Source organism: Leptodactylus fuscus, chromosome 9 (assembly GCF_031893055.1).
Source record: "Leptodactylus fuscus isolate aLepFus1 chromosome 9, aLepFus1.hap2, whole genome shotgun sequence".
Classification (NCBI taxonomy): Eukaryota; Metazoa; Chordata; class Amphibia; order Anura; family Leptodactylidae; genus Leptodactylus; species Leptodactylus fuscus.
Genome location: NC_134273.1, coordinates 30,652,989 through 30,673,108, shown reverse-complemented (window position 1 = coordinate 30,673,108; position 20,120 = coordinate 30,652,989). Strand labels below are relative to the sequence as shown.

The 20,120-nt window shown below is 38.4% G+C and overlaps 1 protein-coding gene across 2 annotated transcripts in view; it reads left to right on the top strand.

Annotated features, from left to right (window-relative positions):
• The window catches only part of CACNA2D3 (calcium voltage-gated channel auxiliary subunit alpha2delta 3), a 662,271-nt gene that overhangs the window by 509,121 nt on the left and 133,030 nt on the right, over positions 1 to 20,120 (top strand). For both annotated transcript variants that reach the window (XM_075287892.1, XM_075287891.1), the window contains 4 exons: positions 624 to 717; positions 1,409 to 1,504; positions 4,916 to 5,037; positions 14,776 to 14,856. In XM_075287892.1, the coding sequence (XP_075143993.1) occupies positions 624 to 717; positions 1,409 to 1,504; positions 4,916 to 5,037; positions 14,776 to 14,856 (393 nt within the window). The remainder of the gene's footprint in view (positions 1 to 623; positions 718 to 1,408; positions 1,505 to 4,915; positions 5,038 to 14,775; positions 14,857 to 20,120) is intronic.

Genomic DNA, 20,120 nt, shown 5'->3' with positions numbered 1-20,120 from the left:
TCACAGTGGGGACAGTGTTACTTTCAAGATATGCTTCATTTTTCCATCTGTGAACATAGAGCTGAAAAAGTTTGATTTTTGTCTCATCTGTCCATAGGACATTCTCCCAGAAGCTTTGCGGCTTGTCAACATGTAGCTTGTCAGATTCAAGGTATTTCTGTGACGATTGTTGGTTTTTCTTTCATTAAACGAAGGGTACCAACAATTTTGTCCACGTGTATATATAGTTCTCAGTGGTTAAGTGATACAATACGTTTAAGAGCAGCTGTCACATCTTTTCCTGGGAATGGTGGATTTAAGATCCTATGGGGGTTTATCCAGGTTTAGGATAATATATTTGTGTTTTCATTCAACACTAATGTCCAAAGGTTGTATCTGGTATTGCATCTGTATCAACAGGAATGGAGCTAAACCAATACTAGACACACCAGTAGACAGATGTGGTGCCCTTTAAGATATACTGGGTGAATGAGGGAGCCATAGACAAGTTGGATTTGGCTGAATGACAACTGAATGCCATGAACAATACATACATAAGAAGATTAGTATCTAACCTTGCCTTATTCTCACAGGTATAGGTGTAAGTATTTTCTAGGTTCTCACTATGGATCTTTCTGGTGCAGGTGACAAGGAGCTTATACAAGAGGTCTTATTTGATGCTGTGGTCAGTGCTCCGCTGGAAGCTTACTGGACCAGTCTGGCGCTAAACAAGTCAGAGTAAGTATGTCATTATGTATGGCACAATGTGCCCCACTTATTAAAGATAAGTATTTAAAGGGATTGCCCAAGATATCATATTGGTGGACTATCCTTAGGATATGTGAGACCTGTGGAGGTGTAAGCGGCACAGGAGGTATGTGCCTATGGGTATTTCTGTAGGATAGCATACTTACATAGTCCTCACGGTCAGGATTTCAGTATAAGTCTTGGAAAAGAATGCTTAGTTGTATAGGAGTGGGTCACCTCTGGTAAGAGTTTAAGTACCAATAGATTGTAGGTCCGATTTTTGTGGGCCATTCTGATATAAAATGTATAGGACTACTGGAGATGACTACCTTCTATGCTTGTCCTCTCTTTGGCAGTCCCATAGAGATTAATGAAACACCAACATAAATGTGCGATTGCCTCTTCTGTCTAATGGAGAAACTCAGTTGTGATTTGCAATTTATTTATCAATATGATTTATTTTACTTGCGTATATGTCACCAGTATGTTCCCAAGCACCTTACCAACACTGCCATCCCTCACGTAGGACCTACTCTACACAGCACCAGTACACTCACATTTGCACCAGTCCTGGGGCAGGAACTATCTGGTTCAATAATCTAACCCAGATACCTATTTTGCCACAAGTGAGACAATGGAAATTTTTTCAATTGTTTTCTCTATTTACTTAATTTTCATGTAGAAATTCAGACAAAGATGTAGAAATTGCTTTCCTGGGAACACGCACTGGACTTACTCGTGTGAATCTTTTTGTTGGGCCAGAGCAGCTCACTTACAAGTAAGTAATACTTTGTGCTTGTATCTGGGTTAATAGAACAATATTAGCATATTCCTTAATTTACTATCTCTATTTTGTATTTAAAGACCATTCTAACAGACAGGCATTGTCCAAAGTGAACAAACCCTTTAAACATTCCCCTTAAAGAGTTCTCTACTTTGGACAATCTTTGCTTGTTAGATGGGTCTGATAATAAGCGACTCTGAAAATGTCGCCCTGTCAGTCAGTGCAGTAAGTGTTCAGTTCTCTTGCAGCACCACCATAGGGAAAATTAAGTATTACATGGTGCTTACTCAAAACAATGTAGTGTCTATGTAATGCCGGTCCTCCACAGCAAGAGGCACTCTTTGTAGCTACTTTTCACTTTGGCCATGCAATGAAGGTCCTCAACAAAGTATCCCCCCTGTTAATGCCAAATCCCCCTTTATAGTATATGATTATGATTGTGATCGGTGGGGGTCCAACGCGAGATCCCCACTGATCTGCTGTTTGAAGGGACGCTTGTCATGTTCTTTGGTAACTTGGTGCAGGAGCAGATTATTCCTATTTAAGTGAATGGAGCTGAGCTGCAACACAAAAAGAAGCCCGCACGATATCTACGGCACCTTGCTAAGTATTTAGTGAGGAGTAGAGATGGGTGAACTGCACAATCTGACTCAAATCTCTTAAATTGGTTGGCCTCTGATGGAACCAAATAATTTGGGATTCGTCTCTGATATGTTTTGCGGTAAATTTTTATACTCTGGGTTCTGAAGAGAGAATATAATAGATAGAGGCCCAGGGAACTTGACAAAACATTTATACTCGCCTTGCATTACCTCTTTTTGGCCTCCTCTTGGGCTCTGGCCCTCTGTCTCTGCTTCCTCAGTGAAGTCTGGTGCTCTCCTGTGACATCATGCGCTTGGGGTCAACATAATTGGGAGGATCGTTTTGTCTAAACCCAAGACGAACTGAATCTGAAGAAGTTCACCCAAGAGGCTGTAGCACTTACCCAAACACTGCATCCTCTTCAACCAGCTGGCAGAGTCCCAGCTATCAGACCACCAGAAATCTTATATTGATGACCTATCCTAATACCTGGAAACCCCCTTTAAGAAGAAGGGCCTGATCTGGTTCACTGCAAATTAACTAAAAATCTAAGCAGCTATGCTACAAATGGGAGGGTCGGAAAGTACAGCCCCGATTCCCTAATGTATATCCTAAATTGTATGACATTATAGCTTTCAGATGCTGCAGCCCACTTGAGGAATTCTCTGCAGCTAATCTGTTTAATGCCAGCTTTCTTTGTTTGGTTTTTACTGTTCTTGAGTTTAGACTGAGCCGTTGCTTATTCTCCCTGACCTTGAGCTCAGACACAGCAGTTTTGTGTTAGGTTGTTTGGAGAATTCCCGTCGCCGCTGCTTTGAATGCAGCGCTCTGTGGTATAGGACTCTGTGGTGTATTGCTTTGGCTTATCTCACCATCTGCTGCAAGTCACTGGGCCACATTCCTACAGATGGAGAGAAATGATTTATATGCCTCCAACCCAAGAAATGAGAGGAAGACAGATGCACTTGGGTAATGTGAAGCTAACCGTCTATGAGCAAGTCTATAATAGGGTATATATTTTCATTACAGCTCTCCCAATATGAGCGCTATGGCTATGGCCATAGAAGTGATGCAATGTCTTACCATTAGCAACCATGAGCATTATTTCACAGATTCCAAAAATACCCATAAAAATCTGCATCTCCAGGTCTGTTACTTTAAAGAGCATGTCAACAATGTCAGTTGTATGATTTGGCTTTCCTACACCCAAGGTAAAGCTTTAGTTCCCTGCCCTAGCCCTTTATGTAGATATCCTGAGCCTGGGCCAAGTGGATTCTTGATACCTTCCTTAGGACCCAGCATCTTGGGCACATAACCTGCGGACACCTTTGGTAACACCCCTGCCTTTTAAAGCAGTATTGGAAGTGGCCATAGTATCACCTGTCTGTGTTCTCATACACAGGCTTACTTAAAGGGACATTCCCAACTTAGATATTTTTTACAAATGTACCTACCTCTGAGACATGCACCTATTGTACACAGCGCCGTACCTCCCATGAGGCGACCTGAAGCGACCGCTTCAGGCGGCGCTATGCCAGGGCCCCAGGGAGGGCGGCATTTTTGCTTACCTAAGCCAGTCCAGGACAAGCTGTCCTGGACTGGCTTAGCACCGAGCGGTGGATTGGGGAGGCCGCTGGAACAGCACTGCTCCAGCGGCCTCCCCTCACGCTCAGGCAGAGAGCAGGTCCTCTCCCTGCCTGCTCTCTGCCTGCGAATGCTGATAAGCCACGCCCCCTTCGCTCTGCCACGCCCCCCTCCGCTCCGCCCCCTCCTCCACCTCAGGTGGCGAAAAAGGAAGGTTCACCCCTGACTGTACAGTATATACAGAACAAGGATAGACTGTATTTTCTTGTGGAATTAAATCCATGGTTTTATTTACTGTATTTGGTATTGATTAGAGATGAGCGAACACTAAAATGTTCGGGGTTCGAAATCCGATTCGAATAGCCTCACTCTGTTCGACTGTTCGAACAGGTTTCGAACCCCATTATAGTCTATGGGGGGAAATGCTCGTTTCAGGGGTACGCAACATTCGATCAAATTCTACTTACCAAGTCCATGAGTGAGGGTCGGGCTGGATTCTTCTCCCTGCGCAGCGTCCCTGCGTCCTCTTCGGCCTTGAATTCACTCTGCTAGGCATCGGGCCTAGGCAGAGCCGACTGCGCATGCCCGCACTACAAGCGGACATACGCAGTCGGCTCTGCCCAGGCCCGATGCCTGGCAGAGTGAATTCAGAGCCGGAAGACACCGTGGGGACGCTGTGCAGGGAGAAGACTTCTAAAGGTAAGAGAAGAACAGCGTTGATTGGCAATGTATAGCATTCTGCCAACCAACGCTGGTTCTGCATCGAATCTAAACTTCGAACAGCTAGTACTACTCGCTCATCTCTAGTATTGATCATTTTATCTTATTTTATTGCTCTGTATCCTTAATGGCGTATTTAAAGGGAATTTGTCATCCAAAATAGCCTATTTTTAATCAAGTTTTTATGTCAAACATACTTTTTAAGATGTTTTGGTGATCTGCTTATAGCACTATCTTTATTATAAGAAAACCATAGAATCCTGCCATTTTCACTCTGGCCACAAAGTCTAATAATAGACTGAATTTCCTGATCTGTCAAAGATTACAAAAAAAGTTTTAAAAAAATGTATATGTCTTACTATCTGATTTTGATTGGTAAAAAAAAAAATTAGGCTGATCCACTTCCTTCGAGGATTTTATTACTTTTTTTGTATTGTGCGTTTACTTAGTATGTTATTTTAGGTCATGTTTAGTTTTATTAAAAGAGTAACATGAGTATTATTGTCCTTCTGTTTCAAGAGATTTCCTCACATCTGAGGATAGAGAAAGTATATACAATGCTGACCACTTTCCCTTGTGGTATCGCCGAGCTGCTGAGCAAATTCCCGGAAGCTTTGTGTATTCCATTCCTTTTAGTACAGGTCAGTAACTAATATTAGATGTCTGTCTATCTATCTATCTATCTATCTATCTATCTATCTATCTATCTATCTATCTATCTGTCTATCCAAACACAAATGCATCAGTAATCTGTAGAGGGCGCCAAGAAATATGCAAACAATAAGAATGTAACAGCATTACAGCTATAGTCTATCAATATATATAAATTTGATGTTCTTTGCATTCATTTTGATCAAACTATGAGCCCATCTGCCCCAACAAGGTAACCTCATGCAGATGAGACCCTACACTGATCAGACATACCTCTCTTGGGTATTTAAATGAAAAAACAGGACAAGTAGAACCCAGAACCATGCTCTATAATAGTTAAAATAGCTTTGGGCAGACAGGAGGAGTGCAAGTCCAACAAAGAGGAAGCCATGCTCCTTCATCTGCACAACGCGAAAATGTGATTATCATTCTTACTATGTTCTCCTAAAAAAAAATTTTTTTCTAAAACTATAAATTTGGGGGCTACACTGTCATCTTTGATATTATAAGCCTGTTACAGGAACCTGTCTAATCATCAGCAGTAACAGTGATAGGAGTTTGTGTGCCGTCTGCATGGAACAGCCCATGCCGTTTCATCACATGGGAGGAGAGGCTGTGACTTTTGGAGAGGATAAAAAAAGATTTATGATTCCCAAGATAGACCATAAGTTACAGATCAGTGTGGGACAGATCCTCACCGATCAGGAGAACAGGGTGGTTTTGTTCCTTGTTCTGATAGTAACCTCAATTCATTTCAATAGGACTGCCAGGGATAGCCAAACTACAGAGCTTGACTATTGTCCAGATGGGAACACTTGCCCAGATGGGAATATCCCTTTAAGGAGAAATATGACAATTTTTGATATATGAAATTTTATTTCCTGCAATTATACATATCAATTTTTTTTCTAAAAATTGAATATTTTAATCCCTTTTGTATGAAATCAGACATACTTAATATTCAATACTATTAACATGTTTTTGATCAGAATTAATTAATTTCTAACATAAATATTCTATAGATCTTACTACATGCTCATCGATAGGAACAACCAATATGGAACACAGAACCGACCACACAGAATTCACAAAAGTTCTAAAGTTAACTTGACGAAATCCAACACAGCCATCCCAAGGTTGCATTTTCGACTTGATTGCACATAACAAGAACATCATCTTGTTTGTTTCAATTGCTTTCAGATGTAACATATTTTTTCTAAAAGATTTATTGAAACGTGTACAAAACTGTCTCCCTAGTTTCGGGTTAGGGAAGGTAATAAAAATCTGAATTTCAAAACTTCCACATTTGCTAAGTCCATTTATGAATGTTTTCCAAAAGAAATCCCAACCAGAGAGAACTCCACGGCAGACACGTTATTGACTTCTTTGCCATATTTCCTCAGGGTGTCAACTCCGAGTTTGTTTTATTGTCTAATTGACTCATTCTGCTTAGAAACATTTTGAAAATCCCACGCAACATGGGATCATCATTAGTGGCAGATATATTAATCTCCCCATTGTTGTCTGACTGATGGGCTCCAGCTTCGTCGTAGACCATGACTCCAGGACGCCTATTATAAAGAGCATGGTTTGTCCTCATTGTAACATTGTACCACAATCTGTCTGAGGATTTTTTTTACATGGAAACTAAATTATCCCCAGTCCTCAGTGTTTTATTTTCATTAAAAATTTTCACACAAACATCATCTCACTAGAAATTTTCCATAAAATATGGATTTTAGGTCAAATTTACATCCAACAAATTATTACAATGTATGTCCTATCTTACAAGAAAAATAATGTTCCCCCTAACACGTTCTCGTGTTCATTGCTCCATGTGTCTTTTATCTGGACTCTCATCCTCCTACTTCCCGCTTATAATCTCTTCAAACACTACAGCTGCCGGCCTGTTACTCATCTTCCACTGTAACCCATCTCCTGTCTTGTATCTTTACAACTTTCACATATTATGCAGAATATTTTCCCCATCTATAAACCATCTGTGAGGTTATGTGTCCACTCACAATAAAGCTTTAGATAATTGAGGATCACATAGATGACTGAAACCATTCCAAAAATGGACAAACAGTTGGACAGGGCAAACAATCCGGTTGCCCCATGATAGTGAGTGATGGTATTCCTGTGTTGATACAAAACCAAAGTTGGAAATTGAAGATATTAGTAAATTTGAATATTCAGTTTCACCAGAAAAAGTCCATGGATGGCTATGTGGATTCTGTAAGTCATACATGGTTTCACTCTGGCTATCTCTAGTCTAAGGAATCTATGAAGAGTGTTGAAGAATTTGACAAGCCAATGAAAAACACAGGAGTGTAGTCAGAAATGGAGCCAAGATTCAGGAGTAGACAATAAGGTACGAGGCAACGTTTTCAGAGGGAATAAGGCTGAGGTCAAGATCAGGGTCAAAAGAAGAGTCAAGAATCACACACACAAGAGCAGCATTGGGTTGGAACTTCAATCAGCATACAAGACATGGAGGGCAGGTTGCACTGAAATTGGCCTTCAGACTTGATGTCAACAGCTAGTGCTAGTTGAACTAGCCATTGGCAAGAAGGGCCATAATTGGAGGAGAAAGAGATATCTGGTTGCCTAGAACCATAAGCAGCCATAACTGGACCCATGTTTTGCTCACTAGGACTCTACCAGAACTCATCGCCAGAGCTGGGTGAGTAACATAGCCCCGCCCCCCAAATTGTCTAACCCTATTATAAAAGAGAGAAGAAGAAGAACACCGAGCCAACCCTAGTGTAGTAATTCAGACCACAGTAGTAGAGGTAAGCAGAAAGGTGGCTGCTCACCTGATGAGGTTGTGTGGGACACAACAACCTGTAGGCGTATCACACAGGTATATCAGGGCAGCAGCTGAGGATTATGTCCGGATGACGTCAGGACAACAGCAAAAGTGGACCAGCTACTCAGTTTTTCCTCAAAGTGAATGCTGATGGATACAAATATAAACTGACCATCAAGGACCTATGATGGATTAGAACAACAGACTGAAGAACAATAGTGTGAATGTATAACTCAAAAGGCAAAAAGGGGGATGAAAAGGAAATGGAAAAGCAATGTAAAATGATGATAACTTTTCTTTTTTATTGTTGTTTTTCCACTGCCATTTTCTTTTTTCATTTCCTTTTCGCTCCGTTTTTTACCTTTTCAGTTATATAATTCTATTTAGCGACGTACGCCGCAGTGACAACTCTCTTGGGCAAGACTGAAGTATACAGTAGGGGTGAAGCGGTTATATATATATATATATATATATATATATATATATATATATATATATATATATATATATACAGTGTGAATGCAGCCTTAAAAATGTATCTGTTTTACCCAGAATTTGTTAAAGTTTAGCATAAGTATGCTTTATATCCTAAATGTTCATCAATAGCAGCAGCCAACATGGAACACGGAACCGACCACACAAAATTCACAGTTCAGATATCCAAAGCTAACTTGATGAAATCCAACACAGTCACTAAAATCTATATATCAGTATGGCAGGGGCACCAAAAAAACTTACACTTTTATAGACTGTATTTTGATACTATATATTCATCCATATCTACTATGCATTCTTGCTTATTGTTAGACGTCCAAGCCTTGTCTACTGACTTCTTACCATGTCTGTCTATTAGTCAATACATAATAATACTATCAACTTGTCCATTAAGTTGTCTGGCATTTACATAATACAGAACATGGAGATTTTGATCCTGGCTTCACTCTATAGGATATTGTATTTTATGTTCAGGAATCATTAATTTTGGAACGAGCATAATACAATGTAAAAAATACACCAATAAATGTATGCGTTCAAAAATAAATTAATACCATAACCTTCCCCTGTGAGAAGCATCCTGACTCAGGCCTTTGTGTGCCTTGTATCTCATCATTAATGTAATTTATTCATTGTAATGGAAATATATGCAATTCATTGACTACTCTTGGCCGGCTCACCAGCACTGGAACACTTAGGTTTGGTGGACAAGGCACGGAGATTCTTGGTTGAAATGCTACAGTGCAAGTTGAAATTAGACAGAGGGGCTGGATTAATTCCCAACAGCTGACACAAAATGTAGATTTGTTAGAAAATGAGAACAAAATATTGTTGGGCACGGGCCACGGGTCCTAGCCAGCAGTAATGAAACTCATTCGGAGGTTCTCCCATCAACTGGCTGGAATTTAGTGCTACCCATTGACCTGAAATGAAATTAAAAAACAACTTTCAGACATGACATTGTTGGGATCATAATTTATATCATCCCTTGGTCTTTGTGGAGAGAAAAGATGGGATACAGGCAACAACTTCTGCCGAATAATTTCATAAGAAAAATGTTCTTCTCGCAACAAATGGAGTAGATCTTATCCTTGGAGTCCAGTAAAATATAACTCATTCCAGAAAATATAAAACGTATTAAGAGGCTTAAGACAAGGCTACCAACAAGCAGACCTCACAGTGGTTCCTTCTATAAGACGCATATACAAATATTTTCCTACAGCAAACCACACCTTATGACAGCTGTGATAATCATAAGACTATATTTATGCTCACATGTGTCTCCATTAGGTAGGCTGCCAGATTTGATGGCTACCATAGTACAATTTTTTCATCAAACTAATGAAACCGAGACTGAACCCTAGTAAACCCTATTATGAAACAATGGAGGTCCATAGGGTGGGGATGGGATCCTTTATAAGAATGAATCAAGAACAAATTTGTGGTTTCTCTTATAAATGCAAATTCCTCCTCTCTGAACAAGAATGACAGACTAGGCTATAGATTATTGACTAAATCAACAAAATCGGCAAGTTCATTTGATTTTAAGAGACTCCAGATTTGGTTGTCATTAGAAACATAGACAATGGATTATTATATGTCTTCATCATTGACATGCATGAACAGATTTTATATATATATATATATATATATATATATATATATATATATATCTCAGACAGTATCAGACATCCAATCCTGTTCACTCTTAGGCTGTATTCACTCAGAGTAACGCCAGGCGTTTTTTGTGTGCTTTTTGCACATAGCGCCGCGTTAACGCCGCGTAGCGCTGCGTTAACGTTGCGTATACGCGGCGTTAACGCCGCGCTATTTTGCGGTGGCGTTGACCGGCGTTAACGCGGCGCTATGTGCAAAAAACACACAAAAAACGCCTGGCGTTACTCTGTGTGAATACAGCCTTAAAGATACAATACCAAACATCTAATTAGAAGCAAGTTTCAGACCATCAATAGTAACACATTGACCTAGATTTACTAATACTTAGTGCAATCTTAGACAGTCTGAAAAATCGGCCAGATTTATCACAGTGACTGATGCAGATTTATCACAGTGACTGATGCGGATGATACATGGCACATATATGGTGTGTCTTTAGATCTGATTTCAAGGTGGAATCTGCCTCAAAATCAGCTTCAAGTTACTCCATCTGAACTTACCCTTGAAGGACAAATAATTATTAATAGGGTCTAAAAAGTCTGCAAAATTTTTCCAATTTTCAGAAAGTTGTAAGAAATCGAGATGATTTATTAACCTATTTATGCCAGTTTTCTGGTGTAGATGGGTATTAATGTGGCACATTTTTGGTGCATGGCCCTAAAGATCCACCACATTCTGTGGTTCACTCACCACTTTTTCCTAAGTGTGGAGCAAAGGGTAGAGAAACAGGTAGGAATGGGATTCTTCAGCCTGACAAAGTCAGGCCAGAAAACAATTATATAGGAAAGCAACTCCTACCTCTGATTTCTAAACCTCTTAGTAATTCAGGCACATTTCCTACATCTTGGGCATAGAAATCACAAGCCATATAAATACAGTGGCATAACTAAAGTCTTGTAGGCCCCGGTGCAATCTTTTGTCCTGGGCCCCTACCTCATTCCTACAGTGAATTCTTGATAGTGATGATTACGGGTAATAAGGAGTTGAATCCACCTTAGTGTGGTTAGGGTAATCTGTGGGTCAACTTGGCTTATGGGCCATATGGAAGCTGCAATCTTGATACCGATGCCAGTGCTAATGGGCCCCCTAAGGCTCCTGAGCCCTGGTGCGACTTCACCCTCTGAACCCCCTCATGTTATGCCCCTGCCCTCATAGTTTAGATCATCTAACTAGTGCCAACATATTCCATAGTGCTTATTGCTTTCAACCATATCAGTAAAAGGAACAGAAGTACTAGCCAAATGCTGTTGTTTTGTTGGGATACAGAAAGAGGACATCCGATAGAGAATGTGAGATAGTAAAACACAATATACATAGAAATAGTGGATTCATGTCCATCAGTATGTCTCATAACAGGTAGAAAAGTATATATAGATTTACAATATATTGATAGAAAGATAACTATAATACAATCCTATAGATTTTAGAGAGATAGGGGTTAACAAGCTTGAAGGGGGTCAAATACAATCCTAGAAGATCTCAGAGTGTCATACATGACTTTTCAGGGCAATTAGGGCAATTTCTTTTTACATAAAATTTATTTGGATCAAATTAAATCTGACTGCAGATTTGCTTGAATTGGACCCAAAACAAATTTCAGGAAAATAGGTTTATCTCTGTAAATGTATTTCCAAAGTTACTTAACTTTTCTATGTATATTAAATATACATTAAAGTGTAAGTAAACTTTGCAATATACTTCACTAAAAAAGTGTCTGTCTATAACTATTACTACTGTCTTGTTATTTGAGTGATTTTGGTCCATACTCAATTTACAATGAAGTCTATAGAGAAGAGAGGGGAGGAAGAGACAGAGATGTGAGGTCATCTACATAATGTCAGGGGAAGGTTGGATAGTAATTCTGGATGACCCACCTGTGTTGTGAAAGGAAACAGACTCTCTACAGTGCAGAAACTCCCCTCTTTCTCCTCTCTCCCATTCTCCATAGACTTCTATTGTATAGATTAGATCAGTGCCAGAAAGAGGTAAATAAGTGAATAATAAAGTATATAATATTTATTAAAGTATATAAAAAAGTTTTCTATCTTTACCTGTACCATGTAATTATAAAAAAGTTACACTTTTTTAGCGTTTAAAATTTGAGATATATTTAAAAAAAACTTCAGTATTAAATGTGTTCTAAATTTTAATACTGTCATATTTTTGTACTTACTCCTTTAATCATAAACTGCCACTTTAACCCTAATTTTCTATTTCACTGACTTCACATTGGACTCTTACCCCTTATCAAAACGCCATAAATCAGCCGCGTTTAGAAAAATCAGCATTTCTAAAGACTATTTTACTAAATTGTAATGTTTAACTAGAGAAAATTGGTTAGTAATTTGCAACTGTTAATGGGCAGGGCTTGCAATTATCCAGCATCTGGTGAACTGAAGTACTGGTTCCTGGGTCTTGTCTTCAAGAACCGCATAATAAAATCCCAGTCTTCAATGTTCTCATTTCAATAAACTTTTGATTCTGCAGCCAAGACATCTCCATTTGAGAATGTCCAGATTATCGAGAGGATGGTGTTGTTAAATAGATATAATGTTTTCATAATTTGGCTAAGCAGACTATTTGTAATATAAATCACGTACAGTACAAGGAATCAGCCAAAGGCCAATGTGTATGGAGATGGGCCCGGACCTCATGTCATGTCAAAATTCTCACTGTACTACCAGTCATTAAATTGAGTTTAACAACTTGTGTTTCTGCAATGTTGCAATAACTCAGAAGGACTTTCGTATATCTGGAACATAAAGTTACAGATGTGCAGAGAAGAAATTACATGAGAAACTATTGGATAGTAAATGCAGCACACATTTTATAAGATTACAATTTAATCTAATATGGAAGGGTACTGGTTTGGGGAATTTCTATTGTACAATAGGTTGATGTAAAGTAAAACATCTCCAAAAGACCACCTTTTCGAATAGTCCACCTTATTTAGAGCAGATTTCCTGTGACAGGTTTCCAGTTCCACCATATATTGTGCATTATATAATGCATTATGATTGGCCATTGCCGTTGGTGAAGGGGCGGTCCTACAGCTATAACTGGCTACTACGCCTGCTCCTCCATGCGGCCAGACATCAGTGCTGACGGGGGAGCTACATGCTAGAATTTACAACTAGAATTCAATGTAGGCTCTCATTTTCGTTTAGGACATCTAATCCTCTGAAGATCCGCTGGAGCTATAAATCTATCCCAGTGGGGACACACGTTAGATGTTAGTGCTATTGTAAGGACTTAGTGTGGTTGAAGTTCTGATAGTTACCCATGGGCGGCAAATCTGATACTCTGTAGCGGGCAGTTGGTTAATTCTGAGAGGGAGTGAGGAGAAACACAAATTGAGCTACTCCTTATACAGCTGACTCTAGATACAGGGATCTTAGAATGTAACCCGCAGTGGGTAATATTTATTATAGGAGAGAGACAGTAACACCACAAGAAATAGTGGCTCTTGATACCCTATCTATAGTGGTTCAGTTTCACATCATAACTGGCCCTAATCTCTCTCTGACCTTTGCTTTTAGCATTTTTTGTGGGGGGGAGGGGTTCTACTTTTAATCTTTTCTAATAAAGAATTCAATTTTAATGCATCCTAATTCAGGGATACTCACACTCCTTTGATATAATTTTGACTTCAAGGCACCTTTATATTGTGCATTATATAATGTGGAAGACCATCACCACAGGAAACCACTTTCTAAGTATGATTGGTACTTAGTATCTAGCAACCTAAAACGGGTCTCTTCCAGAGTTTCGCTGAAATCTCTGATTGGCCTCAGTGGTCATGTGATAGCTGAGGCCAATCAGCAAAGTGCCTGCAATGTCACTACTTGAGGTCTGCTGAGGCTGTTGATTGGCCTCAGTGGTCAAGTGACCATTGAGGCCAATCAACAGCTTCAGCAGAACTCCAGAAGTGACCTGGGTGAAGCTGCCGGAGCAGAAGAATCGGGACGCACAGGAGGATACCAGAGCATCAAGGACAGGTAAGTATGCATTTTTCTTTATTTTTCAATACCTCCAGATGATTAAAATTTTGCCTAGACAACCCCTTTAATTTAAAATGTTCAGATCAATGAATTATAACAAGTAATTTTTTGCAGCGTTGTACTTTACAATTGCATTTCAATTGTAGGCCTAGAATTTGGGGAGTAAAATTGTCCCCGTTACTGTTCCTTGTTCCTTTTTCCATTATTTACTTGATGAGAAAAATAAAATGTTTTCAATTATTTAAAATCTTTAACTAATGTACTATATTAGATATATCTCTATAGTGTCTTAGATTATGTAAGAGCACATTACTACAATTACAATTCAAGATTGTGGGGCAAAATAAGTCCCCATTATGGTTACTTTTTACACTTTTTACACTTTAGGGAAAAAAAAAAGAAGAAATTTTTAATAATGTAAAATATTTGAACTATATCTATATTATGAACTATAATTAAAAAAATACTTCAATAACATTATGGTTTATGTAACAGCAATGTATACAAAAATACAATTACAATTCAAAATTATGGGGGAAAAAGAGCCCCCATTACGGTTCCATTTTCAGTCAGTTCATACTATTAGATTTTGAACATAAAATATTCTTTATGTATCTTCAGTTTACATTAGTTTTATCACTATTACATTGCACCGCTTGCATAACAACATAGAACTATCAAAACCTATTTATTTCTATTATTGTTTTATTAATAACTTTTAACACTTCTATCTACAATTGTAGGCTCAGTGAACAGAAGTACGGTGGTTACAGCTAGTACAGCTATACAGCTTCTAGATGACCGAAAATCACCAGTGGTGGCAGGTAAACTCAATGCTTTCTATTTTTTTCTTTGTGATTTTTTTTTTTAAGTCATGTGACTTTCCTGATGACTGTTTCTGTAAATACTTGTATCCTTCATGAAATTACTAATATATAGTATCTGATCTTAGACATATGTATTATACTGTTCCTCTGTTATTCCTCCTAGAATAAATCGACAACTGAGAGTTACCATTTCCCTTGTCAAAGGGGTGTGTCCTTACACAATTCTGCTCTCTGATTGGACTGTGTCAGAATGTGTAGAGTAACATGCCGACTGTTAATAATGATATCAATTTATTCTCAAAATTCTAGGCGTTGTAACCAAAGACTGGTACAATATATAGTTGTAGGAAAGATTCTCCAGCATTGTTATTTCATAGAAATACAAGCCATTATTAAAATAGGCATCTCGGAGGGTAAGCGAGTCCTTTTTATTATATTTTCAAGTATTTTATATAGCAGAAAGGTTTCATATGTGATAAATTTCACACGTCTCTGATGGGTTCATGAATGCCACACACAGGAGCCTTTTTAGCCACTGGAAAACAATTCTCATCTGTATTGGTCTGGTAAACCAAAAATTACGTTTGGCCACGTACAAGTGATTCATTTAATAATAACGGTGACTGCAATGCGGCGGTTTAATGCCTTAAATCTAGGAGTGTTTCACCAATGCAATTACAAAGACATCTCAATATTTCATATTACCAAATTGCTAGGTAGGAGACCCCTCAAATTACACGGTTCATAAACCACTGAACAATATGTTCTATAATTTATTTGTACATAAAAAGTACAGCTGAATTGCAGATTGTCTGACTACTGTGTTGCATAATGTCTTGCTCCAAGTTCAACCTCATTTTCCATTGCTACAATATCACAGTTTCATACCTCACAGCAAAATATTACGATAGATCAAGATATGCATATATATATATATATATATATATATATATATATATATATATACACATATACAGTATATGTATGTATAAATATATATATATATATATATATATATATGTGTGTGTGTGTGTCTGTGTGTGTATAACAGTGGGAGGCATTTATCAGGACCACTACATCGGTCTTGTTAATCCCTTCGCTAGCAGAGCATAGAACTTATTTATGACAAAACACAGGCCTTAATAGCCATGAATTAGGTGAATTCTCCGGCACTCCATTCACCGATACTGAAATCTACTTGGCTTGTAGCTGACGCATACCCGTACCATACCTCGTTTCTGGAAAGTGGTGAGGATGGCATAACAATCAATGTGCCAGAACAGCTCATGTGCCACAGCCTTTGTATTTCAACCTTCGACATGCCCCCATTGAAAATTAACATTTTTTTTTTTAAAGTTAAAATAAAACTATTGCCTCTACCATGCCCACGTCACTGATTCTAACCCCAACCCCAGTGACACTACAATACCTGTCACCTGTGGAAAAATTTAAATAACAGCTTACAATAATACTCTGTGCTACTAACAATGGACATGAAAAATGGGAAAAACTTTTTCCCCCTTTTTTACCATCCATTTTGTTTACATTTAGATATACGGGAAAAAAAAACATAAAAATCGAACCTTATGTATCAGCAAAAAAAAAGACAACAAAAATATTTGAATAGTCGGAATAAAAAGAATATTAAGACCCTTAAAATGTATGAAAACCCTGAAAATGTGCCCAGTCCTGAACCAGGGAAAATTGCCTGGTCCTGAAATGGTTAAGTAACTTTCCAATTTAAGCTAGTCCACAGAGTTAGGACATGCCTACAGATGAACTTTCTGAGGGTAACTTATTGCCCAGTGGGACTCATTATGTAGTGGGACATTTAACCCAATTTAAGCTAGTCCACAGAGTTAGGACGTGTCTACAGATGAGCTTTCTGAGGGCAACCATTGCCCATTAGGACTCATTGTGTAGTGGGGCATTTAACTTACATAAAGTGTAATTTAGATCACCAGATCCCCTCGTTTCCCCCATAGTGAGCATTTTCAGGGAGCTAATGAATACCCTTGACATTTTTGCCTACATTTTTACATCAGGAGTCTTTCAGTTAAATCACTGTAAATGATGGTCCCACATATATAAGTTGTACAGTAGAAATAGTGTTGAACAGGCCCACCAGAGCACCAGAGGATCCTCTGGTGGGCCTAAGCTTTAATCTATAGTGATCCAACAGAAGACACCTACATTTGGAGGGTAGTAGGGTTTATTTCCTAGGAGTTGTTGGATGGTGGGTCCAGAATAATATAATGTGGTGTAACCTCAGTACAACACGGAATAGAACAACTCTCTTTATTACTCCCAATGTAACTTTAATTTCTCAAACTGTTCCAAAAACTGTAAGCAGAGCTTTTTTTGGTGGCCGTATTTTCTTCTAGAAGTTTTGATAAATGAAGCTCTGTAAGTTTTGTCCATTCTGATCCGTTCCTAATTAACAAACACTGTATGTGTTTCTAATATTCTCCACGTAGCCAGAAGCTTTTGTAAATATTATTTTGGCCATTAAGCCAAAGGAAAACTCTAAATCCTGTTTAAAATTTTTCAAAAACATCAAAGAAATTGTAGGTTTACTGAAACCTTTTCTAAACACAACAAGATGGTGATTAAAATACAATCAACAATCGTGAATGGTTAAAATGTAAGAAAAGTCAACAGAATTTTCTCATTACCAGGTTACAAAACAAAGTGTCGCCAGAATATAAAAACAGGACAAATGTGGAACGCATTAGAAATAAAGCCCTTGGACAGTCTCAGTATTTTTGTCATCCTTTGCCATCTGAATTCGGGCCTATTCCTGTGTTTGTTTTTGACAAGCCTCAACAGTAATTAGTGATCATAGAGCCTGGAGCGAATGTGAACGGGGAGGAATGAGAAGCCTTGATTTAGACAATCACAATAATCAATGTGAAGTGACACATTATTCGTGTATTCAGGCTTCCATAAAAAGTTGCATAACTGTAAATATCTGACAACCGGCAGACATAACAGTGGGTTATAGACAAAGCTGAATACGTGCTTATTTCCAGTTTTCTATTCGTACTCAAGTGAAAATAAATCAAGATAGCAAAATATGGTGAAATGGGCCAAAATTGGGGTTATAGTGTCCGAAATCTTTGTTTTAGTAAAAAAAAAAAATTGCACAGTATCTTATTATATTGCAGTCATATAAGACTTATAAATGGAGTCCATTAGGTGATGGTGGTATCCACTGAATGATGAAACAAACACTACGTCTGGACTTCCATTATAATCAGAAAGTAGGATGTAGAAGTGACCATAGTCTAAGATGTACAGTGCACAGAAAAAATAACAGCCAATTACAGACACTCGAAAACAGAATTAAAATATGATTTTTGGGGGGGTAAGTCGAGAGAAAATGGGAGAATTTTTAAAATTTTTGTTGTTTGATTTTGACGCTAAATGGTCTAATGCATGTTTTTTGTTATCTAAATGGTAAATATAGAGAAGGGGCCTATTTTTTGTTTTTGTATATGATGTTTTGGCATTTTTTTCCAACTGGACCTTCTCTTTATAGATTCTAACCAACCATCAAGTGATTTCCATGGATCCAGGTTATCTAAGTCTTAGTGATCAGCTGATAAGATGTGGGGATCTCTATCTAGATCCTTATTGAAATTTAGTAGTCTATGTACCATCTGAAATTTATGAGTGACCCTGCAATAAATTCATTACATCCAGTGCCCTTATTGTACAGGTTCTTAATTCTAATTCATGGAAGGGGGTAATGATTGCCTGAAAGGAGGACCCCCTTCTAAAATGTCCTTATTCCTCTATAAGACATATTCATAGGGGTCTTTAAATATGAAGATAAGGACTGCAAGATCACAAATGAAACAAATGATAGTTATGACTTGGTTGGTGTTTGTTAGCATGTTTGTTTTTGGATTTACCTTAATGTAACTTTCATTACTAGAGATGAGCGAACACTGTTCGGATCAGCCGATTCGAACAGCACGCACCCATAGAAATGAATGGAAGCACCTGTGACGCTGACTTTGCCGGTGGCCAGCCAGCGTCACAGGTGCTTCCATTCAGTTCTATGGGTGCGTGCTGTTCGGATCGGCTGATCCGAACAGTGTTCGCTCATCTCAATTCATTACCCATAACTGTGGTGACTTCAGATAGATCATTTATTCATGAGTTGCCTGCGCCATGGTCCAGCACGTAAGACATAGAAGACTCCAAGTCTTGCTTTTTTAGAGGCCATTTGGAAAGGGCAGACATCGTTTGCATTATTGGTCTGGTCAACTTTCGTCTTTGCACTACAGTACTTTTTATGAATTGCGTTTCTGAGATTTTTGAGTGGTTCAGCAGTCTGCTCTATTTATAGCTTGGCTACAGAGATAGGAGGTCCGATTCAAGAGAGCAGAGCACAAAAACATGGAATTCATATTCACCAAGCATGAGGTGGCATAAGGATGAGAAATTTGTTTAACATGTAGAGTGAGTTGCCAATATAGCATGCCATGCCAGCCATTTTGATGCACCATTTTCATTGACTCAAAAATTGATATTTCTTTTAGTATTACTAGCAGCAAAGCAATACACAGAATGCTGACAATACCCATTACGCACCACTGTTATCATTGCTTATCATACACGAATCCCCAGTGCCTTGGTACATGGTGGCAGAATTTACAAAGACACACAGTAGCTGAAGGTTATATTAACATGTCGCCCTTTGTTAATTCTTTGATTGTCACTGCTACCGAGAGGACAGGTGCAATGGACAGAGCACCAAGTAAGCTGTATGTGTCATTTCATGGCAGCTCTCCAGGTATTTTTGGCATTGACTATTGTTTTTCCGGATTGAAGATTGATGACCTTTGTTGCACCGGCTGGTGTATCTTTCATACACAAACAGGTATTTGATTATATGACATAAAATAGACATGGATGGAAAGCGGCCAATTCAAATGTCTGTCGATAATATTTTGTCTTATTATATAAAATTTTATGTTACTATTTAGTTATTAAATAATAGCTTTTCTTCACCTTGTATCTACGGGTGGGCTCACACTACCATTAGTTAATGTTACTTACTATAATTCATCATAGGATAAGATCAACAGACATTAAGGGGCTGATGCAGACAGAGCCCCCGACATCTGGTGTCCATCTGCATTTACCACCATGTCAAAATCGTGATGGAAGTTTTCTTCGATAATGTTTTTTACTTTTCTGGACTTTTTCTTCAATTACAAAAGTAAACAAACATGGAAGACACAATTTAG